The sequence below is a fragment of the Dermacentor albipictus genome, chromosome 1, assembly GCF_038994185.2.
Source record: "Dermacentor albipictus isolate Rhodes 1998 colony chromosome 1, USDA_Dalb.pri_finalv2, whole genome shotgun sequence".
NCBI classification, from domain to species: Eukaryota; Metazoa; Arthropoda; class Arachnida; order Ixodida; family Ixodidae; genus Dermacentor; species Dermacentor albipictus.
Window position 1 is genome coordinate 338,244,873 of NC_091821.1, and position 26,988 is coordinate 338,271,860.

General features: G+C 50.4%; 1 protein-coding gene across 3 annotated transcripts in view; it reads right to left on the reverse strand.

Annotated features, from left to right (window-relative positions):
* The window catches only part of LOC135900926 (uncharacterized), a 112,800-nt gene that overhangs the window by 12,111 nt on the left and 73,701 nt on the right, over positions 1-26,988 (reverse strand). For 2 of the 3 annotated variants that reach the window (XM_065430636.1, XM_065430570.1), the window contains exons 6-11: positions 8,619-8,783; positions 7,499-7,648; positions 4,511-4,814; positions 2,586-2,942; positions 1,913-2,104; positions 811-1,093 (exon numbers count right to left, since the gene is read on the reverse strand). In XM_065430636.1, coding sequence (XP_065286708.1) covers positions 811-1,093; positions 1,913-2,104; positions 2,586-2,942; positions 4,511-4,814; positions 7,499-7,648; positions 8,619-8,783 — 1,451 coding nt within the window. The remainder of the gene's footprint in view (positions 1-810; positions 1,094-1,912; positions 2,105-2,585; positions 2,943-4,510; positions 4,815-7,498; positions 7,649-8,618; positions 8,784-26,988) is intronic. The other variant, XM_065430707.1, reaches the window with a different exon arrangement.

Genomic DNA, 26,988 nt, shown 5'->3' on the forward strand with positions numbered 1-26,988 from the left:
TGTGGACGGTAAAGCGTTTGGTATTGAAACAATATAGCGAAACAACGTATTGCCACCGTCGAACCGAGTTATGTACGAGGCGGAGTACTGCAGCGGGACTCCTATTTCGCGCTTGCCACGAAAACCATGCACTCCCCATAGAGGCCATGCGCCGCCGCGAAGCCTACGCATGACATCCCAAATGCATGGCGCACTGATGCCTGCGAAAGCTGAGAAACGCGTCAAGCGGCAGGCGGGTTCCTCTCTCGCTGCCGGGAAGTCCGCGCGAGGCCTCCGAGACTAGAAGCGTGGCGCGCCGGAGCGTGCGAACGCTGAGAATTGTTTCCTCGCTTGCCGCGCACTCAGTGGCACATATACTCAGCGACCTAAGTTGGCGAGCGGTTCATCGAAAAGCGACACATACCCAATGGCGGCATGAAAGAGGTTCGTTGAAGAATGTGGCAATGTGCACATATGTCCACATTGCCACATGCTCATTGGCGCAAGCCAGTCCGATGGCTAGTTTCGAAGTTCCCTCAACATAGGAGCCCGGTGCGCTACCCATCTGACCATTGACTACCCGGTGACCCAGGTAGGCGGGAAAATGGTTAGAGAAGAACATACACAGCTCCAAAAAAGTCCGTGAAGTACCCTAAGAATGCTAACGCATTAAAGTCATACTGATCGACAGCTTTGTATTTCTGTGATCTTTGACGGCGCGTGTCCACTTTAAGCACTTTAGCGACCTGTCCCACATCAGTGTACTTCTAATGCAGTTGATGGGCCTGCGCAACTCCCCGCACATGCAGCCGTCGCGGTGCCACCACCAACCTGTATTCCCGGCTGGGCGGCTGCGCTGAACGTGCTCAGCTCAATGGCGGCGGCCGTGGCGGAGTTGAGCGACGAAGGCCGCGATCTGGGTCCATGACCCGTCAGGAAGTTCATGATGTCGCGCTGCAACTCGGGGTCGTCCTCGGCGAACGAGTAGTAGCCCGAGCAGTGGGACGCGCTGTGCGACAGCTGCAGGGGCGAGATGGCCGGAGCCCCGGAGCTGCTCGCGTCCGAGAACCACGTGTAGCTGCTGGTCGAGCGTCGGGGCCCGCCCACGCGGTACCTACACGCACGAAGCGCAGGTAACGGGTGAGCGAGAGTACCTGAGGTGGGGTGCGCTGCTTTCGCATTTAGCCCCTTGGTGGGGTCTAGTGCAGAATGCTAGACTTGTAGCTAGTATTTAATCAAACCAACGTGAAGGAATTGTTTGAAAAAACAGAAAGAAAAAGACGCACGCCGAGTGGAAGTTAGGATTTTTATTAATACTTCATCAAATATCAGCGACAGTCTCTAAGAACGCATGGAACAGAAACAGGAACATTTCGGTCTTCCTGTGGATTATTTTTGCCATAGGTATTGCTCAAGCCTTCATGGCCCGACACTATGGAATATTTGTCCCCGGTTTCACCAAATGGATGCGCTCGAAGCTCCTTCTCCACTGAAGTCAGGGGAACACAGCACCGCGAATCCACTGCAAAGGAGTCTGCACTTCAAAAAAGCTTCTCAGCCTTCCTTACGACGAGGAGTTGTGTGAGGAAAACCACTCCAGTGAATTGGAGTACATGCTGGGTGTGCATGGTTGCGAAGTTTTGCTTCGAAAATGACCGAGCAGTGTTATTCTAGAGTTGACACCACTCAACTCAGCCCAGGGGCAATGCTGCCTTCAGTTTCTGAAGCGAAGTGTAATTACAAACACGGAAATTAAAATGAAGTAGTTAGACAACAAAAATGCAGCTGAGTCAAGTGTAAGAAAGCAGAGTAAATTGGGCGCAGAAAGGAACACATTCGCAAGAGCCACAACCGGGTCCTCCTGTTGAGGCAGTAACGTAACTTGGGGCCCCCTCGAGCTCTTCTAGCAGGCACCCTCTAATATCTCGTATACCTGACGTTGCTCTGGTCGAGGTCGATGAGCAAGTCCGCACGGGGGTCGGTGGCGTTCTCGCAGGGCGTGTGCTGTTGGTCGCTGTTCCCTCCGGTGGTCGCGGTGGGCGTGCAGCAGCAGCTGGCCCCGGACCGCGCGGGGGCGGCCGCGGCCGCCGAGGATGACACGTTGAAGGTGTTCAAGCTCTGCGAACTGAGACACGAAACGCGTAGCAGTGGCACTTCATGCTTCAGCAGACGCGGAACGAACGGTCAACACAGGTAGACGATGAAAAAAGAGGGATCTACGGGAAAGCGCGACATAGGATTCATTGGAAAAGTAGAGAGAGTCTTAAGCGTTGTGTTACACATATAAGCATGTTGCAGCTGTTTGCTTGGTGTTATGTTTCTTCCCTCAGCGTTCTGTTCTGCATTCCAGTTAAGATATCGGAAGCACGCCCTACATAGCAGCTGTCACTGTATACCTGCAATAGACATTAAGTAAGTCCTGGCGTGTCTACTGTTTGTTATCTATCCCTCCGTGCGGTCACTAAACGTGATCGGGACGCTCGTCCAGACCGAAGTGATGTTACGATCGCTACAACAGACAGCAATATGTGCGGTTAGGTGTGCCAACCGTAAGGCACGTGAAGGTGGGGGGTGGGGGGGGGGGGGGTTACGTGACGCGGGCGCACCTGGTGATGCGCCGGGATCTGCCACCCTGCGGCGGCGGGCTCAGCATTCCCGGAGGCACGGGCACCGAGCAGTCCCTGTTGCGCGGCAGTATCTCCGACAGGGGCCGCACGCGCACGCTCAGCTGCCGCTTGCGCTGGTGCTGGGGCGTCGACTCCCCGCTGCTGTCGGACGCCTCGAGCACGGCGTCGGTGCTCGCAGACTTCTGGATGGCCTGCGGCGTGGGCGCGCCGGAGGCCGGGTCCCCTCCTTCGAGCAGCTTCTCGGTCTCGTCTCGGCGCAAGCCGCTGCCCACGGAGTAGCTGCCGCTGGAGATGCTGCGCACCAGCCGGCTGCTGGATAGCTTCTCCTTCAGGGACCTGCGTCCCACGCGTGTTCGCCCTGTTTGTATAGTGCACGCGAAGTGACGACGGGGGCAGTGGCATGGGGCAAGGGTCGCGGGGAGGTGCAACGCGAGCCTTTCGGCGCGGTCTCAGGCATGCGGCCGGTATTTAACAACGCCCAATGCAGCAGCAGGGTTGGTCGATTCGAACTTGGAAGCTTGCAGCGCGCAAGAACACCACCACGGCAAAGAGGAAAAGACAAGCGCGAGCTTCCAACCCACTCTTTCTAACATAACAAGAAATTATTCTCGGAAGCACAATGCCCAGGAAACTGCACAAAACACAAACAAACAAACAAACAAACAAACAAACAAACAAACGGACGAACAGTTTCTTACCAGCACAGATCGATGCCACCAAGTATAAACGAAGGTGCTATATTATCTAGATATTTGGACGGCACGTAGCCTAGACGGGTCAGTCTAAGCTGAGGTCGCGCGAGCGCCTCCCGCGAGTCTACCGTGTTCTCTCTGCATGGTAGCTGTGCTGGTGACGATAATTTTCAGTACAAATAAGCAAATTAACAAATAACTCTTATATTTGTGTGATACAAGTGAGTTCAAAACAGTTGGCATTTCCAAGTTCGCAAACCAATGCGTTTCTAATGCTCGTCACCCATGCGCCACTGATTCGGTATGCCAAAGGCTTTGCTGGCGTCGTTGTCAGCGCGTAGGTTACAAATTTTAAACGACTCAAGGTATACTCACGTCGCTTACACTCGACATGCAACACACGCATTGTACATGCGGGTCATGTAGCGTGCAATTTTATCAAACTGCCTGTAGGTACATACCTACCGAACGCGTGAAGACAGGAGTAAATCGGTGCCGCAAAATGTGCTGCATATGTCCACTTTCTGGACTTAGAAGCAGTGCTGTAGAAGTCGCATTCCAAATGATAAAACTTTAACCACAGAACTAAACGGTGTCATATGCGGAAGCGCTTCTAACATGTGTTTTCGTACGCCATCCTCCTTGCGTCCACATCTTTTTAGCCCCAGCACTACCGAAGACCATGGCCGCGATCGGAGATCGTTGTTCGGATCGTGCGTTCAGTTTCACCGCGCCGACTACGCCAGCCGCGCGCAGTTGGCGCGGCCTAGGCCAATCGCGCGCGGCGAAGCTGAACGCGCGATACGACCAGCGACCTCCGATCGCGCCTCACGCTGGTGATACTAACCGTAACGGTAGCATCACCGACTAAGTAACGTTGACATCATCAAATAAGGAAAACGTCGTCTCGTGCTGCTCATGCGATGACTTAAACGCGAAGAGGTTTGTCCGTTCAATAATTTAGCCTCTGAAACCAATGCTATTGCTGATGCACTGCACATGCCGCAGCTGTGAGACACTTTGCAAACCTTAGAGCTAAACTAACTAACTAACTAACTAACTAACTAACTAACTAACTAACTAACTAACTAACTAACTAACTAACTAACTAACTAACTAACTAACTAAACTCTTTAGTACAAGCTTTAGTAGATTAGCACACACAAGCGGCTGGAAAAGGAGCGGCAAAGCAATAGCGAGAGGAGCCCGCACCTGAGGTTGACCTGGGCGCCGCAGCCGCCGTACGCGCAGCCGGCGTCGTCGTCCTCGTCCTCGTCCTGGGAGCCCGTGCTCTTGCTGCACAGCCGGGACACCGGGTGCACCTTGAAGCGCAGCGAGGCGGCCCGGCCGTGGCGCGGCCGGTGCTGGTGCAGCGCCGTGCCGCCTTCCTCGTCCTCCTTGGCGGCGGACACGCGGTCGGCCCACGTGGCCAGTCCCGGATTGACCAGGGCCACGTGACGGCACCGGGGCGTCGGCACGGCGCCCTCCACCGCCACCTTCTCCCACGTCTCGCTCACTGGGCGCCAACGGCGAGACGAACGTGTTTCAAAACGGCGAGCTGGTTCGCTTTGCAAGTTCAGCGCGGCAGTGTATACGTGGCGGATTGGTTCCCGCACAGGCAATATCGGCCGTGAAGTAAACCACGCTCAGGAGTAGACACAGGCTAAAAATGCGCACAAGCATAGTGCTTTGTTTGTGCACTAACCACTCGATAACTCGAACTCTGATGTCTCGAAATATCGGTTAAGTCGAATTTTTTTTGTCTGGCCGTAGTGATAACCAACGTGTTTTTCCCTTCTTATTTCGGGACACTTTTGCGCCGCGAAGCTGTTAGCCTCTAGTTGGCCAGCATTTTTTGCGGGCTCGTGCTCATCCAAGAACAGCATACCGCCACCTAGCGGCCGCGGCCACTCAGACATACCTCAAACGGTAGCTGGAAAAGGGCTTTGTCTTTAAGTTTCCGCGTAACAGAATTTTTCTCCTATATTCGAATTACAATCCGAAGCTATCATGTCTGCAGCTTGTGTTTAAGTCGTACTTTGCGAATTTTCTTAGGCAAATTACTTTGAAAAATTCAATTAGTTCAACAAGGCACTCGCGCTTGGCGGAGGGCCTAGAAGAATGAGTATGTATGCTGCACTTCCGCATATGTGCATGCGCGCGTGAGGTCCATCGCTTGTGATGGTGCTGTTCGTCTAACGTCGTGTCGGCAATAGCTTCGCCGTACATCCGCTTTCACAGGGTGGGATGGAGGCAGGGTTTTCTTTTTTCCCTCTCATGTAGGACGCTCTCAGTGGGCCTCTTCGATTATGCAGTGTCGGACTATCCGCAAACCATCTGCGACTTCCAGTATGACTAGTCATGACAGAAGAGCATGTCACAGTCACGTGATACAGTTCAGTTCAGTTCAGTTTATTTCCAACAAAATGTTGGGGGTCCTCCAGGCCAAAAGTTGTCTTAGACAACTTGAGGGGACCTGGGGACCATACAGACAGCAGGCAAAGTGATACATTTACAAAAGAGCAGTTTGAAAGACTTTACATCTGTGGGGGACTGTCTGAGGTTTCGTTGCATGCAGGAAGGAAGGCGTAAGAGAGGCCTCGACCAGTACGGACGTGTTGGAGAAGGTGTGGCGGAAGTCACGTGATGTTTTTCGCAAAGGAGAGCACTGAGACTCGTACCCCAAACGTCAACTTTGCCATAGCAACCGCGCTCCTGAAGCTCTCACTGCTGCTCTAGGCCTCTTAAAAGTGGCCCGTGTCTTTCTCGCAGCACACTGTGTTCGCGAAACAAGCTGACTTTGGAGTGCGGTGTGTAAGTAAGGACAGTCGTCGTCTACTAGCTGCTTGCGCTTATCCGAACAAAAATCTGCTGATAGCTCCGATAGTCCGCGACTTCCGGTCTGTGAAAAACGAACGCGATTCTGGCAGCTCTCTGATTGGTGGGCGGTGCTTCCGACGCTGTTCGAGAAAATGGAATGCGGGACAGCAGTCCCAGGCAGTCCGTAATTGTCAGGGACTGATAATTGAAGAGGGCCAGTAACGCATCAGTGAGGTCACAGCGTATTAACCGTGACCTTGAGCAAGATGATTGGCACTTTTGAGCATAGCAGAGTGTGCGTGTAGGCCAGCTGGTGATTGATGATTTTGGGAAGTTACCGCAAGGAGCACACGAGACACGAGACGCTCGCACGACCGTGAGCCATATAAACGCCGCATCGCTTGTGGGCGTCTGCTAAAAACGCGGCAGTTGCTCTCTGCCATGGTTCAGTTCCGGTTTTCGAAGTGAAATCATCCGAAATTAATTACGATGGAGAAAGTAGCAGCATAATATTTATTTATATTTTTTTTCTTCTGGCGAACGGGGGGGGGGGGGGGGGCTGGAGTCGGTTATGCTCGGACGACTGGCTCCAAATCCAAGCACGCTGTCATGGCACAATCCCAGTAACGTCGTTGACCGTAAACGCCAACGTGAACGGTGCCGATACGCGCGATAGTGGCTAAGAATATTACTGGCTTCATTTTGGAAAGGTTCCATGTGGTCTATGCGCGTCCAGCGGGCTTCTATTTTCACGACTTCGCTTATCTCGAATATTTTCCCCGACTTCTAGAGCTTCGAGTTGACGGGGTCTTACTCTACGTGCTCTAACAGAACATTCCAGCATATATGTCTCTTCCTATATAGCGCTGTTCTCCTCACGAGCAGAGTTACTTATAGAGATACTTCGAGCGTGTGGAGCTCCGCTCAGGCTGTAAGTAGTCCTATGCAAGTGCACCAATTCAAAAACGCCGAACCCGCATCCCTACGAGTGAATTAGAATAAGTGAAGACGTTGCGCGATAAACATTGACTCAATGCAGTGACGTGTTTCGAGGACTGTGTGCGGCCACGGACCGACGCTATAAAGACACTCATCAACTCAGAGTGAAGCTTAGCGTGCGAGATTTCCATAGTGACCCCCCCCCCTTTCTTTCTCTGCCACTTAGCCATGTAGGTCCCGATGCGGTGTAGCTATGTTTTTTCTAATCCCACCCACTTTGTTTGGAAAGAGGCGTAGCTTGTCAGGATGCTCAGGATTTAGGTCAATTGCTAGGCGAAAGAAGACGCCTTTGACAGCCACCAGAAAATGACCGTTTGCAGAAAAGATCACAAAGCGGTTGACTTATTCAGACGGCGAAGACTGCGCGCGCGCAACACGTACCAAAGTGGAACCTCCAGAGGTCGTTGTTGGCAGCGCCCGCCCGCTCTCCGCCAAAGAGGTACATGAAGCCCTGGGCCTGCACCGCTGCGTGCCCGTGCAGTTCGGCGGGGCCGCCCTTGGGCTGCCGTATCCGGCTCCAGCGACCGGTGTCTGCACGCGCAGAGATTGGGCGTGGGCCCGCGTTTAACGCACGCTCCACACAGGTTTAGCCGATCACGTGAAACCACTTTCACACGGTTAATACCCTTGGTCCGGTTAGATTACATCTGAGAGAAAACTCAATATCAGTTAAATATCGTAAATTAAATTAAAATTAATTAAATTATGGCGTTTTAAGTGACAAAAGCCACGGCATGATTATGAGGCACGCCGTACCTATTGAGGTAAGCCATACCTATCTTGACCACCTGGGGTTATCTAACGTGCCCTTAAATTTAAGTACATGAACGTTTTCGCATTCGCCCCTATCGAAATGCGACCACCACCGCGATCGGGATCGAACCCACGAGCTCCAGTCCAGCAGCGTAACGTCATTGCCACTGGGCGGATATCAATTAAATATCGAATGGTAAGAAAGATCGAGTAAACACCAGCGAGCAAAGGGACTACAGTGCTTTGACGAGAAATAAAAAGAAATATTTGAGGCAGACATTAGAAGGAATGGTTTCCTGAACTCTCTCCGAAAGCCTGCAAAACGGTATTTAGCGTTCATTTTTTTTCTCTCTGCAATAGAAAAAAAAAGAACACTGCAACTTGCTGATGTTTCTCCAGATTATTTGGCTATCCACGACAGCGCCTGAACGTCTAAGTGCAGAATAGGCACCTGAACCTCGTGAGCGAGAAAATGTCGGGCAGACAAAAAATTTTCCGACCACCGGCGGCCACTTACCACTGACCTATATACTCCTGCCAAGAATTAGGAGCGATGGGGCCTTAAAAAATTGAACAGATTTATGATCAAAATATAATGAAGGGAAAAGAGAAACAGCTGTAAAACGGTGGTTACTCATCGAAACCACCAAACATTCAATACGAAACTATACAATAAAATCCCGCCGAAATTTTACCGCCGAAATTTTATCCTGCCGCAATTTCACCGAGTTCAGAACGGTCTGCATACCGAAGTGGTAGGTCCAGAAGTCGGCCCGTTCCTGAAGATCCGTGAGTCCTCCGTAGACCCACATGGCGCCCTGGTGTACCACGCATGAATGGTTGTGCCTCGCAGGGGGGTGGTCGCCACCCCCGTTGCCGCCTTCACCACACGTCAGTTCCCACTGCTCCGTGTCTGCAGAGAAAGTACGAAAACCTCTTTCATTCTCAGCTGCCACATAGCGGCATCGTCTATAAGCCACGGTACCGTCTTAAGAGAACCCTGGAATGCTTTAAAGACATTGTAAGTGAACCTACTACAACCACTCGATAGCGAATAGTCTCATGAACTGTTGATCCAAATATTGGTCAAATATGGGCAGCGGGAAACTATACGCAAATTTTCTCTTCTTACAGCAGATTTGCTGAGTCGCTATAGTATCTCAGTTGCGTCGTCATCGGAAGTCACACAGAAACGCTGACTCACTCCTCTTGCGATGCGTTTGGCGCGTCTAGCTAACGTGTCGGTGCCCTTATCCTCCGCTCGCATCCTCTCTTAACGCGCCTTTGCAACTCGCCCTCTCTCCTTTCTTTCTTCGCTAGCTGCTGCTGATGATGATGTGAATATCATGATTTTAATATCAACCGGCGGCCTTCGCGTGAAAGACTTGTCGTCAAAGTAATAGCTCGAAAGGCAAAGGATGCAAAGTGAATTCTTTGGGTCAACGTTTCTTGCCGCTGCCAGCAAATCGAGCGACACGACCGCTGTTGTTCGAAGCACTTCGCGGTAACTCTTTTGTTGGCTCAATTATTAGCACGAGATTCGACATCGGTCAACAGAAGTCGCATTTACATGAATGCGACAATTGTGCACCGCGCCGCAGTTCTAACGGATCGTATCCGTGTAAACTGGTATAATGCGCTAGAAAGTCGGATCGCATTATTGCACCATGGAGACGGTACAGATTGAGACGGGCAAGTCGTCTCACGCGGTGCGTGTTATTTAATGCTGGCGTATTACAATCAAGGGAGAGGGGGAGAAAGAAAACGTCTGGCTGTGCTCTTCTCCGGTCATCGGCAAAACGCGCTCGCCGGGAACAGATTCCAGCTTGTTTCGGACTAAAGAGAGAGAGAGAGAGAGTGTGTAAAAGTTATTCAAGAACGCCTGGCTGGGTTCGAAGAATCTGTACAGGTGTGAACGCTTTCGCCGACATCATATGACGCGATGGCACCAAGGAATGCAAAACGCTAATATCGCACTAACGTAAACGCGTCTAATAGACACAGTGCACGTGTCGCGAGACGCCGGCACGTGTTGTACATTGCTTGAGAAAGCGCGCGGTCTCTCCCGCGTCTTGTAACCTCCGCTCTCGGAGTCGGCGTTTCCCCTCCCCCGTTTCATCAAGGAGGAGACAGAGAGAGACCCGTGAAGCACCATTGTTATTCGCCACCGCTGGACAAAATACATTATACTTAAATTTGAGCATCATCGAGATGGTGGTTTGCGGGGAACAGCTTTATTAAATATTTGCGAGAGGAGCACAAGCGTTGTTAGCGCGGCTGTCCTTCCCAAGCGCGACAACCATTAATTAGCGTGTATTCCGGTTGTCGCATTACGTGTAGTTGTACTGCTAATGCACGCGACTGTGCGGAGCTGCGCACACCATCTGCGCGGAGCCTCTTGGGAACTTGAGCAAGGGCTGCATGTACAGGTTGCGCCAACGTTACTTATTCATGCCGGTTGGAAATTCGTGGGCGCGGAATGCAAAGGATAGCTAGTGTGGTTTTTGTAGTTTGCTTATAGCTATGTTCAAAGTGTGACGACAAACAACACCGTGTTGGGATGGTTCCCCAGTGTAAAGTGAAGATGACCGAAGCTCGCCTCCAATCTCCCTCCCAACCCTCTTCCAGCTATCTTTCTATATGAAAAAGAAAAAAAAAACGGAATCCTAGCGTCGAGTAAGTAATTAGTGTGTGTAGTGCGCCTTATGGATTTCCCTACTTCCGGTACGAAAGTTGCATTCTTCTTCGCCACCTTCATTATCGTAATCGTTGTCACCAGCTTATTCAAGTTACTACGGGACAAACTACTATCCCTGCGATCTCCGCTACTTTTGTGCTGTGTCAGCAGACTTTATGCTGTGCATGCCAACTTCCTAATCTCAGAACTGCTACTTCTCTGGCGCAATCGGCCACGTTTCCCTTCTTCTTGGAATCTGTCCTATAAGCTAACCGATCACTCGTTATATGCCTCTACACGACCTGACCAACTTCACTTCTTTTTTTAATATAAACTGCAGAAATCAACTACACTCGCTTGCTGTCTAATCAATACTGTTATCTCCTAGCAAAAGCTGGAAGCCCTGTCAAAGCTTGCATGTTGGCTTTATTCGCATAGATTACTTTCGAGAGCTCTCATTTGTTTTTTACTTTTTCGTTGTTGATGTTTGTGTAGGTGCGTGTTAACTGGGACGCACAGCACATAACACTCCACGCACTCTACGGTATATTGATCGTGATGTTGCTGCGCCGTTACGCACAATCATTTAAGCTTGGCTGCGCCGTACTGCGAAAACATTCTGCTCCGTTCGAGACGCATCGGAAGCCAAACCGCCGTTGCGCGAAGCGAATAAAAACAATAAAGGGAAAAGGCAAAGTTGGGAGAAAGAAAAAAAGGCGAGAGAGGTTATAAGGCAAAATAAAGCGACGTATTTGACGTCCCGAACGGGCAGCATTCTCCTCCAACGCGGCGACGCGCGATCGAACCATCGCTCAACGTCTTCTTCCCTACCGAGATCGTCGAGAGGGCGAAGAACGCACGTGAACCCATCGTGGAGTTTCGTATGCGATAAAGAACCAGCGACGAGCGATGCTTCAGATACCGCGAGGCGTTCAAGCACACGGCCGCGCGCACGCTATATACCAGCAACGATGCACAGCGGCGGGAGCCCCGGGGCGGCCTAGAGAGAGATAGAGAGAGAGAGAGAGAGAGAGAGAGAGAGGAAAGGCCACCGGAGCTGTATGACTCAGCCCGTTCGACGATCGAGGCGTGACGCTGCGCGTGAACGCGGGGAAAGTAAAAGAAGAACGGAAAGCCAAATAACGCGGGAAGAGACGGTGGACGTAGAGGAAAGCGGGAGGGAGGAGAGGAGGGGGGGGGTGATGTTGAAGATAATGGCTCCTCCCGAAAACAAAGCCGGGCAAGCAGGCAGGCGGGCTGTCGCCAGAACCAGAAACGCGTGCACCAGCAGGTTCGCTCTGTACGGCCCCTGCAGATACGATCGCTCCGGTTTCAAGCCCGGAGGCCAGGGTCGTGCGTGCGTGCGTGCGCTCGCGCTCGCACGCACGCACGTTAGCGTTAATTAAATTGCGGGCTAACACAAACGGCGGTAGAGGAGGAAACGAACGCGGTGGGCGCGCGCGTGTATGTACGCAATCACGCGAGTGCGCTGAAGTGAGACGCTTTGCAGCGCGCTTCGCGAGCCCGCAGGCACGGCTCAACGCAGTAGCGTGCAGAGATGGCATATGCATACCGGTCGGCGAACGCGCACCGCAGAGATCATCTTCCGGAGTTTCCTACGCGGAAAGAAGGCTGGGGGGGGGGGGAGGAAAAGGGGGCACGCGCGGCGCAGGGAGCACGGCCCTCCTTTCCTATAGCTTGTACAGATGGGCCCGCACTGCTGCGACGAACTGCCGACGCCACGCTATATATAAGCCGAGCAGCATATCGTATAACGAGAGGTTGCGCGTACCACTGCCGCCTGGTCACTAACGCAATTACGTAACTCCAGCAGTTGCGCTCGTCAGACTTGGAAGGCTCTGCCCGTGGGATTTATATCTGTGAAGTCGCATCGCCCGCCCTTCACGCGTATACGGCGCGGACGGCGCACAGCGACGCGCGAATTGAGCGTGTACGCGCTAGATTTAGCAGAAAGTCCCCGCATGCAGTCCTTTCGACGTTGTTACATGGCGGTCTTCGCGGAAGCATTGTAGTGAGATGATAACATAGGCGAAAATTTTTTTGTCGAGTTAGCCCTCATTACAAGTGTCGTTGAAAGCTTCACGTCCGAGTAGGAATTTCTGAAACTACACAGATTCGCTGCCAGTCAAGTCAAAATTTGACAGGTGCAGCAAGGTGTGTTCGTAGCATTCCACGGTGACGGGCCAGCGCTTGTTAGAGAGAGGGAGAGCGGGAGTTAATAAGGGAAAGGCAGGGAGGTTAACGAGGTTGAGCCGAGTAGGTTAACCTGAACTGGGAAAGAGGACTGAAAGGCGAGAAGGAACAACCTCCACATAGCTCACGCACAATCAAACTTTCCTCGTTGAGTCAATCACAGACGGTCGTAGAGGCCGGTGAAATTCAAGAATTGCAGCAGGCGCTTTTGTGGAATTATACGTCACAAGCGTACGAGGCTATGGTCCCGAGATGTCTTTTGTTAAAGGTCTGCCATCTAAGTGCCCCAAAGCTGTCCGAAGGTCAATCCTTTCAGCTTCGTTTGTTGGGCACTCACGCAGATGTTTATCATTCTTCTGCGCCACTTGTGTTGCAACTGGCCCTGTCCGCCGTACAAATTAGGAGTAAATAGACGTTCGTGAAAGGAACTCCTAGTGCCAGCCGAAACAGTAATTAAGGTTTCATCCTGTTGTGTAAAACAACGTAAAGGTTGTAATTTCATATGTGGGCCCATGGCATATAGAGGCCGGTTGGTGAACTCCGGTGTATTCCATTTTCCCAATGTGAACTACGCAAGACTGCGTAGTTGCTACATTCTTCATCTGCATCACGGGCAGCTCTGTCAGCACTTACATTGCCAATGATGTTGCAGCCAGCTAGCGCCAGTTCATTTCTGCTCTACTGTCCTTCTGTGCGCTGTTTAACCGCCACGCCACGGAATTTCCCGCGAAGTCGCGCTGCAGCGTATTAATGGCAGGGCGCTCGGGGTCCTCCTTATTTTTATTTCTCCATCGCAGTTCCAAAAGGAAATTCAGCTTACGGCTAACTTACTAAACGGATACGAGCTGCCGACGTAATGCATTCGGCTCTGAGTATACGTAGTAAATTCTGGTTCACGAAATTATCGCAGACAACAGTTACTTTCAAAACTATTCATGTAATACGAATGGAGCATTTAACGCAGGAGCTCGGCTTGTACCGGTATGCAGCGTCCTCGGCCATCCGTACGTGAACGGTCACGACGGAACTGAACGCCATCAAAAACTGGTTCCCGCACAGCCTACAACGGAGGATGCGCCAATGATCTGCAACGCGATTATGCGTGCCTTTAGGACCGCGGGTGGGGGGGTGCTGGTGGGTTAGAGAAGAATCGAAAATGCGGAAAACCGAGGGACGAACAGAGCGCGGCCCCGGGTTCAAAGACGGACACAGTTTGCAGCGGCCGTTCACAGCCGAAAAAGAACTTCTAGAGCCATAATATAACAAGCGATAGAAAGAAAGAACACCAGGAAAAAAAAATAAGAGGAGCGAAGAGCCAGCGAAGCGTAGATTTAAAACGAAACGAGGGGACGACTAATAGTGTTCGCCTCAAAATGGAATCATCCCGAGGCGGCAATCGAAGGCGAGGGAGGGTTGGGCGACCCACGCTTTTCTTTCGATTTCTCTTGCAAGGAAGAAAGTGAGAGAAGGCAGTGCAGGAGCAGGGAAGACTTTTCCTCGTGCGAGGGCGGGTACAGGAAGTAAGTGCGCTCTCCCCGCGCAATGGCTAACAGGAGAAGGCAGTGATCGTTAATTTCGGCGGGTGCTGAACAAAAGGCACCACCAGCGCCGTTTCATTCCCACATACCCCATATCTCCGGAGTGCTGGCTTTTTGCTCGGTGTCAAAGGATGGGAGACGAACGCCACGACGATTTGTCTGCGCAATGTGCCTGCGCGGATAGTGTTTGAGAGAGAGAGAGAAAAAGAGAGATCGGGAAGGAACAGGACGATGGAGGAGCAAATATAGCTGTGACTTAGTTGCTGGCTATGATAGCCGGTGGCCAGGTTGAAAGCTGCTGGTCCTTTTTCTTATTCATGTGCGTTATTATAGTTTCAAGGTGTCGTTAGGAGCAACACAGAATGAAAACATTCATGGATGCACCTCCCGCTAAATTTAGTCCAGACTGAGATGGATAGCAACGGCGGCTGGCTGTAGATTTGAGTGGACAGAATACAGGCAAACTTTCTTCTGGAAACCAGGTCAGATAAACAGATTGATTGATTGATTGATTGATTGATTGATTGATTGATTGATTGATTGATTGATTGATTGATTGATTGATTGATTGATTGTGCCAAAGTATGAGAGACGTCGTAGAGTGGAGGACTCCGGGCTAATTTTGGCTTGACCAGGTGTGCGTGCGCGCGCTCTGTGCAAGAGGCGGAGCGAGAAGAAGCATGCATGAACGATGCATCTATAGCAGGCTGATTACTATATAGCTCTTAATTTGTGGCTAGAGAAAGGAAAGACAAAGACGTAACCGCAATTGAATAGAAGACCTGCAAACTTCAACATCCGAGTATAACGCATAAATACAAATACCTGAACTCCGAGCTAACCTGCCAACGCAGTGCTCCACATTCAGGTGGTGCCCGAAAAGACCACCACACATTGCAGTATACCCATTAATACGAATAGCTAGCTAAGCAATTCATACTACACAGGGACTTCTTTTTCCCTAAAGACCCGAACAAAGTTCAGAGGTGTCGTTGCGCTATCGGAAGCTAAAAGGAAGTAGAACCGAACAGTAAAACCGAAAGTTGAGATGGGAACAATAAGACTGAAGTAGCGAGACGGCCGCAGGAACAAGCGAAACCCGACAAGCTTGTTCGCCCGCAAAACACAGGGAGGCAAGAGCTCCCAGCCACCTCCAATAGAACGGGTCTCTTCCCGGCTTCGCGCATCTCTGGCAAGAAGGAAAAGACAAGAAATGCGAAGGGACAGAGGGATGTAGGAGGAGGTTGGCGATGCCACGGCTGCGTTTGAGATGATTTCAAGTGCGCGCGCGAGCCGCGCGGGGAAGCCGGAAAAACGGGATCGGGGGAGAACGGGAGAGCGCGCTATTTAAGTTCAGAGAAGCGGCACTGGGCGCGCCAGCCCCTGCCTTTCCCTTTTTCTATCCTCCTCCATTCCCCCTCCTCTCTCCCAACAGGGGCAGCAACAGCCAAGGCGCGCGCGCACGTTTCAAAAGCAGGCGGTACTGCGGAAAGGCGCGCCCAGGCCATGGCTGCGGGCCGAAGGAACGTCGATGAGCGTGAGTCATACCCGAAGAGGCGAAGGGGGGTACAGTGGGGCAGCTAGGAAACAAACGGAACCACGGCTGCGTGGGGAGGGGGATAGGAAGGGGGAGGGGAGGGTTGGAGGCAATGCCCGGGCAATGATGGCTCGGCCAAACGCCGCTGCCGATGCCGGGTAAGAAGTAAAGCGGGCGGTGGCAGCTAGCAACGAGACGCTTCGTAGTCGGGGCAGCTAGCGAGCAGGCCCTTCGCTACTAACGACGCTTAAAGAGGGCCACAAGACGATGACGCGCGCGTAAGCACTCTAGAGCCCGGCCGCCGGGTTCTCGCTCTCTCTACATAACGCGCGCCTCTTTCCTCCTATAGAGTCGAACGCTCGGCGTGCACTTGTCGCGGCATGGTTCGGGCAGACGGTTGAGTAGAGGGGACACATTGGCGTGACCACCGCCGGCTTTCACGCTGCGAAGGGCGCAGCAAAGACCCCCGTGTGTGATAGAACGCCGAGTGAAGCCGTTGTGCAAACCTCTCTTTCCTGTCAACGAGAAGTAGTACAAACGCAAAAGACCCCGTGAAGAGTCATCGGTATAGAACAGCGTGCGCCGCTGTGGGTCAGCCGCTGTTCGGCAAACAGTTCTGGCTCGGCTGAAATCTATAAATGTGTGGTTATATCTTATAATGGCCGCATGCGTGGTGGCACGCAGTTTCTCCTGAACAAGAAAAAAAGATATAACAAAATTATAATATACTAATATAAACACAAGATACTTCGCCTTGATCCTGACGAACAAAACCTTTAGTCTTGCGAATCCAAACGCAAATTCTACAACGCGAATAGATCAAACGAAGACGTTCCCCATTGCACCTATAAACAATTAGGTACGAGGGCAAAATAATAATAATAAAGAAGTCGGAACCATCGACAGCTGAGCGGGCACGAACTTTCGAGACGTTCCCATGGTGACGCCCATCATCCCAGCCCCGAGGTCTGGTGAAGTCGCAATCACTGAGAGCTCGCGGGTTTAGAGACGGGGTCAGGACGCTGCCGGCCTCACGCGCCGGCATGGTCGAACAAAATGACGCCCGCCTAAAGTCTTGACAGTCAGCGACAGGCTATATTATACGACAATGACGGCGCTCGAATAAAGGGTCTCGGAATGAGGCACGGGGCAGTTGGAAAGAACGCACACCCTCCGCAGTGAATGTTCGCACAATGAAAGCCAGCCAAACGTGCCGAGGAAAGGACAATACTACCCACAGGCACTCACATGGAGACAAAGAGGACGGGTGTCTGCGGGCATCCATTGGCGGTGCAGAGTGAGGAAGGACAATGGAAAGCCGTCTCGCGCAGAACGCGCCGGTTCAACCCGGAACCCCCGCCGCGGGCTGCCTCACTTGAGTGAATCGCCGAGGAATGGCTGCCCGCCGACAAGACGTGGTTACGCGGTGTGTATACGGCTAATATCTTTGAACGAAATGAAAACACGAAGGCGAAGCTTGTTCAGCCTGCGTCAGTTATGCTGAGAATGTGCCATTTACACGTAGAAGGCATATTGCATATACTCGTAGAAGCTATATCACTAGCACATCCAGAGGGCGGGGCCCTGCAACCCCGTTATCTGTACGCTTTCATAAGCATACACATAACTCTGTGTATTATAACCCTGTACATTATTATTAGATATGGAAACATACAAACACACAAAGGAAACAGGGACGGAGCAAGCTGACAACTGCCAAAGAGGGGCACAACGCCTGCCTACTCTGTCGGGAGGAGGGAATAATATCACAAAGGCAATGAAGGCAACATAAACAGGTGACGGCCGCGAAACAACGCAGCTGCCATCTGCTGTTTGCTTCACCAGTATGACCTGGTTGGACTGAAGAACCGCGCCCTCTCTCGCTCGTTACATTATTAAGACCGCAGTCGCATAATGTCGCATCCGCGGTTTTCACAGAGAGAAAAACAAATTCACCGACAATTACGATACTCCCTAATGCGAAATTTGAGCGCAGCTCTATACGTGTTTTCATTACGCGATAAACCGGCTGACGCGGACAATCTGCCTCATGCGCCACGTTGAAAATGGAGCGAAGTGCGGCACGACTGGCTCGCTAATCTGGAGATTGCCAGAGCCAGCGCGAGAGTGACGCATGGGCGCCATTCACAGCAGCCGCTGCCGATAAGACCTTCCAGACGTTGCGCGCTACTCCGGCGCCATCTCGTAGTCATCGTCACCGCACTACCCTTCTCACGCTTTCGCCATACCCTCCCCCGCTTCCCACCTCATCGTTCCGTTGCACCCTCTTCTCCGCTTTCCTCCTCGCGTCTTTCATGCCCTGCTGCGCTCTGCGTTCGTTTTCATCTTTCGCTGTGTTCGTTCGCTCGGTTACGTCGACGCCGACGCTCGCTGCAGGAACGGGCAAATAAGATCGGCGCTCTAAAAGATGCAAAGGCGAGTTACGAGACGCGGTCATTATGTAACTCGAATATATAGGTAAGACAGGCACGACTGCACAGAGCGAAGTTCCGCGTCGTACGCGACCGTGAACGTATTGAATGTACACTCAATATGCGCCGTGTATCCGCAGTTGCGAAAACCGAGTCCTCTTCGGCGCCGTCAGGCTACATGATGGCGTCAACTTTCGAGTCCACTACACTCACCCCCCCCCCCCCCCCCCGTATGATGGCACAATAAACCGAAAGAAACTAAATTTGCGGAAAGATAAGTTTCGCTGATACGACAACTATGACGAATAAAGCAAGCAAGCTGCATGTCGATATAATTTTTATCCGGATCTTTCTCTCGACCCAATTAGTGGGCACGTGTCAAACGCGGATTCCGCTTTTATTGAGTGAATGGAAAACCAAGCAAATGTTCACGCAGTCTTTCTCGTATCGAAAATTTCAGCTTATCCGGGTTCGTCTTAACGAGTGTGATTACACTCGTGTGTGAGGACGTCTCACTGGGGCAATCTAAAGTCAGCCAATCAGCGTCAACGCACTGGAGACTACGCCAGCATAATAACGCCAACGCCATTCAGTTTGCCGCTCCTTTGGTCGCATTCACTTCCGCCGGTCTATAGCTAATTAACGTGTGCAAAGAGTTACAAGCAGAGAAATTAGCGAAAGAAAATAAGCCCTCTGCATCTCGTTTGGCACTTTAACGTTCGGAAACGCTGACGCATTCCTTACACTTGCGTGTACTATATGCATGTTTAGTTTCATAAGCACGTACGGTAGGTCGGACGCCTACGTGCCTCGGGGACAAGCAGTGCCTTGTAATGTTACATCAGCAGGGCCCTAACCACGGCTTTATAGTCGTACATGGCGCGTACCAACTACCGAGAAAAACCTACACCTAGGGGCGTTGGTGTCGGTATACGACCGGATGAAAACAACGAGAAAAGATTGCCCACGGACAGAAAAAAACATACGTTGCGCTATTTTATTCTTACTTTTTTTTCTGTGTGGTCTCTGTGCGGGTTCGTCCGTCCCCTGTACAACTTTCCCCAAGCCGTGCCAAAGGTATATACTCAAATATTATGCTACACTTTAAAATAATTTACACCCTCAAAAGTGAAAAGGGTGTAAATGTGTCTATAACTCACACTCTTAGGGTGTTCGTTATGCAGCTAACACCCTAAGGGTGAGAGTTATAGACACATTTACACCCTTTTTCACTTTTTAGGGTGTAAATTATTTTACGGTGTAGTTCATGGCACGAAACAGAGCTTTGTTGCCGTTTTGCCTTTCTTTAAAGCTACGCTCATTCGCGCTAACGCCCAAACTGGGAAGTATTCGAAGCGCGACCTCCTTGAGCTAAAGCAGCGAAATATCGATGGCGTATTATAAGTTGTGGGTCGTGAGAATGAGATTCCCCATACCACGTTCTTACTTTACTTTTCTTTGTTCAGCTGTCCTCAAGCGACAACAAACCCAACTTATTTCGTTTATTCATTGAAGCACCTTTAGCAGTTCAAATCAACGCCCTCTCCCCCTTCACTGCCACCTTATGCGCCAAAGCAAAAGAAAGAAAAGAAACTAGCAAAAACGTACAGCTGGCCTGATGTTTGGAGATCTCTAATACACCGGGAAATATCTCAATTTTACCGGGACAGCGCGGAAGGAAGAGAGAGAAGGCGGCCAGACTCAAAGGGCGCCCTCTGTCTCTCATTTTGTAAGGCGGCTTCTGTGCTTTACGGATAGACAAAAAAAAATTAAAGAAAGAAAGAAAAGGAAAAGAAAGCGACAAGAAGAACGGCGGCTCAATATGTGCTATGCACAGTACCCTTCCCCCCTCTGCCCCTTATCCCGTCCTCCCCTTTTTTCGAAAGCCCTCACCTTCTCGCCCTCCTTGGTAGGACCCTCTACCTTTCTACGAGGATCGCCCCGGACCCTCAGGGAAGCTCGGGAGCACCTTGCGAGCGGAGGGGGCAGCGCACACCACCGCGGTCTCACGGGGAGACTTCCCACTTCAGGCGCTTTTCATTATTACGAGACCCGAGAGCCGCGCCCGTGTTTGCCCTCCAATTTTGTGCGCGCCCAATCCCGCGCAGGAAAGTTAACCGTGGGATGACGCACACAGCGATAGACAGACAAGGAACGAAAGAAGACTGCTTTGGGAGGCGACGTCGACTGTACACGCACGCTCCGCTACTGCACGCGCAAGCATATGCAGAAGTACGCAACGAAATAAGAAGAAGAGAACGAAGGTTGGGAGGAAGCTGATATATTGGACCGGTACTGTGTGCCCCCTTTATTGTGACTCTCTCGTAAAGATGAACTAAAAATAATACAAGCGAGAAAATGTCCGAATAAGCATAACTTCTGTGGGTGAACGTTTTGAACCCGACTCACGATTCGAACCTGTTTTCCCTAGTGCATTGCAGTAGCCGAGTCACAGGAGCCGGTTCAAAAACGATGCTAAAATGCATTCAAATGCGACGACGTATAGTTCCCGATCGCGACGCACCAAATCAGATGACGTTCTTCTTTCTTTTCTTTTTTTAAAACATTTTGTACGGTGGAGGGTTCGGTGCAATCTGTCGCGAATAAAGGCTTCCGTTTCGTATTGCTATTACGGAACTGCTTTTAGCCCCCCTTTGCAATAGCAAAAGACCGTGATCAGAATAACGCTCCTAGCACTCGGAGACCGAAGTAACCAGATACGTATGCAGCTATGTATCCCGCTGAAACACCCGACAGTGCCTGCCGTACTTCAGTCGCGAACCTTGGTACGTGCTTTTTCCTCATTTAACAAAACTCTCGCGGCACATCTCGCGGCGCCCGTCAACAACGAAAAATGCGGGTCCAACTTGACAACAATGCTCGCTGGGGCATGTTGTGCCACACTGCGTGCATATCATCGAGGCAACGGGCGTCCCCCCCTCGCCCTCTCGTTCTTCTGAAGTGGTTGCCCTTGTTACAACCTGAAATGTTCCAAGAAGCTGCCGACCCTCTTTCGTGAGTCGAACTGAGGAGCACAGAGCACCAAGACGAATCCACTGACATCCTTCAGAATTGCACAGAACTGCTGACCCTTTGCCGTAGACTCCTGTGGTATGCAGCTTGAACTTCTGCCGCGACGAAAGAGAAAGACGGTTGACGTCATCACCCACCTCGCCTCGTTCCTGCCAAAGAGATTTAAGGCAGGATTGGCCCATCGAGAGAGAGAGAGAGAGAGAGAGAGTCGCCACCAGCCACCCCGTCGGTCTGGTGCGCTCTTCGGCACCGCTGCTTGTATGCTATTGCCTGCTGTATGTAAATATTTTATAAAGCTTTTCGTCTCCTCTTCGTCTGCTCCAAGAACCCGCCTCTCCTCCTCGACCTAGAGTCACAATAGGGTACAGCAGATAGGGTGGGGGGTGGGAGGGATTCTGTAGGAGTCCACCTAGTGGACTGTCCATTTCGGCCGCTGCTGATTGGATGCAACTGTATGAGCGAGGAGGATACGAGCGGCCCCAGTTAATCAGGAGCGGCCGAAATGGACAGTCCACTAAGTGGACTCCTACAGAATACCTCCCCAGATGCGAGCATGACCGTTGACTCAGTCTAAGCGTCGTTGAAATAACGCTTCTCTCTCTCTCTTTCTCCACAGAACTTAAGGCAGCATCACTCCTTCCTCCACTTAAGTAGAGACTGCATTCACAGGACGCGTCTTGGTCAGTCCCGTGTCGTTGAAGCACCTCTTCAATCCAATGCATTTAAGCGAAGAGCTTCCAACACATTTCACTAGAGGGAACTCCGACGCTGCGACGTTCATCTGCTATTAGAATGATGGGAAATATATGGATTTGTCTCATCTCCGTGCTTGTGGCTTCTGACTTTCTCGTGACGATAGCTATAACACTATCTTTCTATACCTTCAGAAAATTTTTTTTTGCCTTTTTACGATTTAGCGTTTACTAAAGAACGCCAATAACTGTAAACGGTTATAGAAATAAGTTTCCGCAGACATGCATAATCATTGTAAATCCTTGCATTTCATATTTTGTTGAAAATGATAAATGTACAAACTTACAAAACCATCTGAAGCCATAAGGGCGAACGTTACTAATGTACTAACCATCATTCCCCATACTGGCTGAACCGCCACGCTTGCAGCTCGTGTACAGACACTAGTGCCGAAATTCTCTAGTAAATTTTGCATGAAGCTCTACGCCTTCGATCATGCGCTGAGGCGCTGGCTGAGTGCGCAGGACTACGTGAAGAACGGGGGCACGAGCACTGCCATGGAGCCAAACCTCGCCTGGCTTCTATCAAGTCCGGCTCACAGTTAACGCGATCGCCGAGGCGAGAGACAATGAGGCGAGCGCTGCTGTGATGGAAGCCAGGCGAGATTTATCGAGCGTACGCGCTGGCGTCCACGCCTATACTTCGTCCACGCATACACAGCCCAGCGCCCGTTGTACGCGACAAAGGAGCCTCGGCGAGAGAGAAGAGCCTCGGCGCTGATACTCCGCGTCCGCAAATAATGAAGTTCCGCGGGTCTTACGCGAGCACGTTCTGGAGCTGCCACTGCCACGCGTGGATTTTCGAGACAGATTAGCTTCGCTCGGCTCGGTATGGGCCTTCACCGAGGCGAACAGGCTGGTCCGTTATGAAAGGCAACGCGTGAACGGTAGCCCATCAACTATTACGTGCAGAAGTGCTTACTGAACGGTTTCTTTAGATGAAGAGTTCTTCCCACGGTACTTTCCTGGTTTATTCTTAGTTTTTTTTTAATTCTCCACATACTCCGAAATAGCCATGTCGCCGGAGAAGCAATCCCGACTCGCGAATAACCATATCAACTTGATTGAATCAAGAAATGTTCTACATCTTACAAAGAATGGCTCTCTGACTGAATACAAAAAGAAAAAGAAAAAAGGAAGTACTTAAGACAGGAATACAAAAATAGTGTTATATAAGAGAACTTTGAGGCAAGAGAGCAAAGAAACAAAACGAAAGTAGATAGTAAAAAAACGTACTCGAAAGAGCACACATATCACCGCAAAAACAAGGAAATTTAGAACACTAGTCATGTGTTTCGTTTCGTATTGGTCGCCACTGCAGGATCTATGTTTTCTTGACAAATAAAGTGCAATCAGATCGAACACGCTACAGTCGGTGGGTAGGAGAACCAGGCGCACGAGCGGCCAAACGAGGCACGACACAGACCTAGGTTGTGGCACGGGTTATCCGGTTTATTACTGTCACGAGAGCGCTACAGCAACACTGTGATTCCTCTCTAGGCAACACACACACACACACACACACACACACACACACACACACACACACACACACACACACACACACACACACACACACATATATATATATATATATATATATATATATATATATAGAGAGAGAGAGAGAGAGAGAGAGAGAGAGAGAGAGACGAGCAAGAACGCGCAGTTTCGCTGGCCTGGCGCAATGCGGTCCCTAACAACGTCGCGCCGTAATAAACCGGACTGCAAGTCTGTGCGCCTTCCCTGTCTGGGACGAGAGCGACGCGTAGCACGCAGTGTCTCTCTACCGTCCTTTAGCGCTACGTTTTGTGACCGCAATAAACCGACACGCAGGTTATCTCTTGGAATTGAGATGGCGCGCGGAAATTGCCCGCACGCAAAAGCGTGGCGCACGGATATCTTAGTTCTAGGTTTCGGGGCGTGAAAGAAAGACAATTCAGTGTCCCTGGTCACTTTTCATTTTATGGGTCCTATGTTTCGAGGACAACAGCCGCTGGTATAAAGAAGGCAACAGCTGAAATGTGAGAAGCCGTACACGAGACATCGGTTACATTGTTTTTTTTTAATCATCAGGCTATTGCTGTGTCAAAACAAAAAAAGAGAAAGTAACAAAAAATAGCTAATTCAAAGGTTGCAGTCAAATTGATAAGCCTACGTCTACTCAAGACAACTGCATTTGTTACAGCGAAGCTGTTAGCGCGACTAGACAGACACAGACAACGAACTTTATTTGATCCTGAGGAGCTACAGTCAGGACCCCCTAACGGGAACCCGTCCGGAAATAATATAAGCGCGTATTCACAGAATAATGAAAAAACGTCATTCACCAAGTTTATATTTAAAGGAAGCCGGTGACATGCATGCAGGTAAATTTTGAAGAGTGTGTGTTCATTGAGGACTAAATGAAACTTGCTAAACCTTCGTATTCTGCCTGCTTAGAGACGTTGCACGAAACGTTTACAAAGTTTCTCAACTACAATGTGAGAACCAAAGGCGGCATCAATTTCACATTCGCAGATAGGGGTACCATATTGTGGGTGACGTGTACTGAAAACTTGAAGTGTAGATCTTAATTATGTGTTTTGAAAAAAAAATAATGAATACCTGTTTTCCCTTTATGTTTATGCGTAATGCAGGCGCGTAGTTTAGCTTCCCTGTCTCCTCGGTGAACTATGAGTCAGGCTGCATCATCATCATCATCATCAAGACCATCATCAGCCTGTTTTATGTCCACTGCAGGACGAAGGCCTCTACTTGCGATCTCCAATTACCCCTGTCCTGCTCCAACCGTTTCCAACTAGCGCCTGCGAATTTCCTAATTTCAGCTCCCCACCTAGTCTTCTGCCTTCCTCAGGCTGTTTATTGTTCGCTGAATAGGAAGCATATTACGGGCAATGTATAAAAACGTTTATGGTGTGTAGTTGAATTACAGACTTCGCAGAAGATTACCTATACAAGCATTCCGATGCTTTACAGCGTATTTTATGAACCGCGTATAGGGGTCTGCCCATTGTCCTGAAATGTCTCAATGTGCCACAACGTTGATATTTTTAGGGAGCAGGACGTATAATTTAGCTAGCTGTACTGGAGGAACTGCATGAGCTACCGAGATCACATTTGGTAAAAATTGGGAGGAAGGGAATGGAGCAGGGGCGGGGGGGGGGGGTGTAGACATTACGGCTGATGTGCATGGGAAGTTATAGGTATGCTGCTAAAAATTTCATGACTGCTTGAAAATGTTATACCCGGGCAATGTTTCAAACGGGTGAGTCGTTTGCGGACAACGTTTTAGAGCGTGTAGTTTATTTACAGGCGATTGATATTTTTAATCCAGCTGCTCAGAAGGAACAGCTTTGAAAATCAGGTTTTGATTCTGCAAGGTTGAGCAACAGTGCCTTTTTTTTCCATCCCTTGTATTGGTGCGCTGTAAGTTAAGAAAACCAATTCTGCCGTCATGAACAATGTTGCGGCACCGTAATAAGACACCATCTTTGTTGTTTTTGTTGGTATTGCAGTGCAAAACTGTCACCCAAATAACGCCACAACAACAAGCAACGTACCGGCTGGTTAGTGCGAAGAAATTCAGAACGCATTGAGAGAGAGGGGAGGCTTCTGCTCCAGGGTCACATACTTTCAATGACTATTACCAAATGCCTTTTACCCAATGCCTATTGCCAAATGCCTACTACAAGCATTCTAAAGAATGTGGCGAAAGACACAAGGAAGAGTAATAAAGCGTACTAAAAGGAGGAAGTAAAGCACTCGTGCTAAAGCAGGAAAATTCGCAGCTCCTTTGATTTATTATGAGCAGGAAATTGAAGTTTTTTGTAAGGCGAATGTTTTCATAGAGATCACTAGCTTATTCTGTCGTGCGCCTGCCGAACGCGCTCTATTCTTGAAAATTTTCTAAAAACATATTGCTCCAAGTATTCTGCCGCTCTCTATCCTTTTTTTTTTCATTTTCTGGCCCCCGTTACGTTGCACTAATATATCGTCGGTTAGCAGTTCTACGCATTACCACTCCTTCTTAAATTCAACTAAGAAACGAAGTTGATTCATGCATAACGCTCCCTTAATTATGCGCGAACTAAATCAGCACATAGCAGCATTGACTGGCGTTGTTACGTGTACACGCCTTATTCCCGTACTTATATTTCAGCAGCACACCAGCTTCCCACAGTCCGACGTCCAATGCTGACGGCCACTAACGAAAAGAAACCTTTGAAAAACTTGCATAAGCAAGCAACCACTCCAAGTGCCGCAAGGCAGCTATAGCTGTCCAATATGGTAGTCCAAACCACATTGCCCAACTCTCCCAACTCGCAACGACACATCCAGACGCGTACCACTCGTGGCATTTCAGTCCTGCACGAGGCGCCCTTCTCTGTACTGGACGCCTCAAGCGCGAGCCAATAGGTCAGCCAGCTGGCACTCCCGGGCCGATCGCGTCCCAGCTGACGCCGTCGGCCGAAATCGACCGGCTTTAAACCAGAAGTTGGACAGGCCACCGGAAATGTAATTGGAGCGGAAGTATAAAGTGCGGTCGCCAATATGCAAATCGCGTCTCGAGAGTGTGCAGCGTACATTTGCATGGGAGAGTATGCGGGTGACGTTACGTGCAGCATTTGCATTCGTTCGTAAAAGCGGGTCCCTCATTTGACTTTCTGCACTAACCAACAAGTTGAGCCTTGCGTTGGAGCTAGTTGGAAACTCACAGCGTGAATACGGAGTTCAATTCACAGAAAGTACGGCAATACAGTGTGTGTTTTCTGCTGCTTCTTCCGGTCGTTTATTTGTCCCTTAAACTGACTGTCGAAGCGCCTTTAGTAAGATGCAACCTAAGGAAACAGCAGCTGGCAACCAGGGCACAGGGACTGCGCGGTGTTGTATTACTCCGCCAGCCAATCACAGAAGCAAACAAAATCGTCGCCA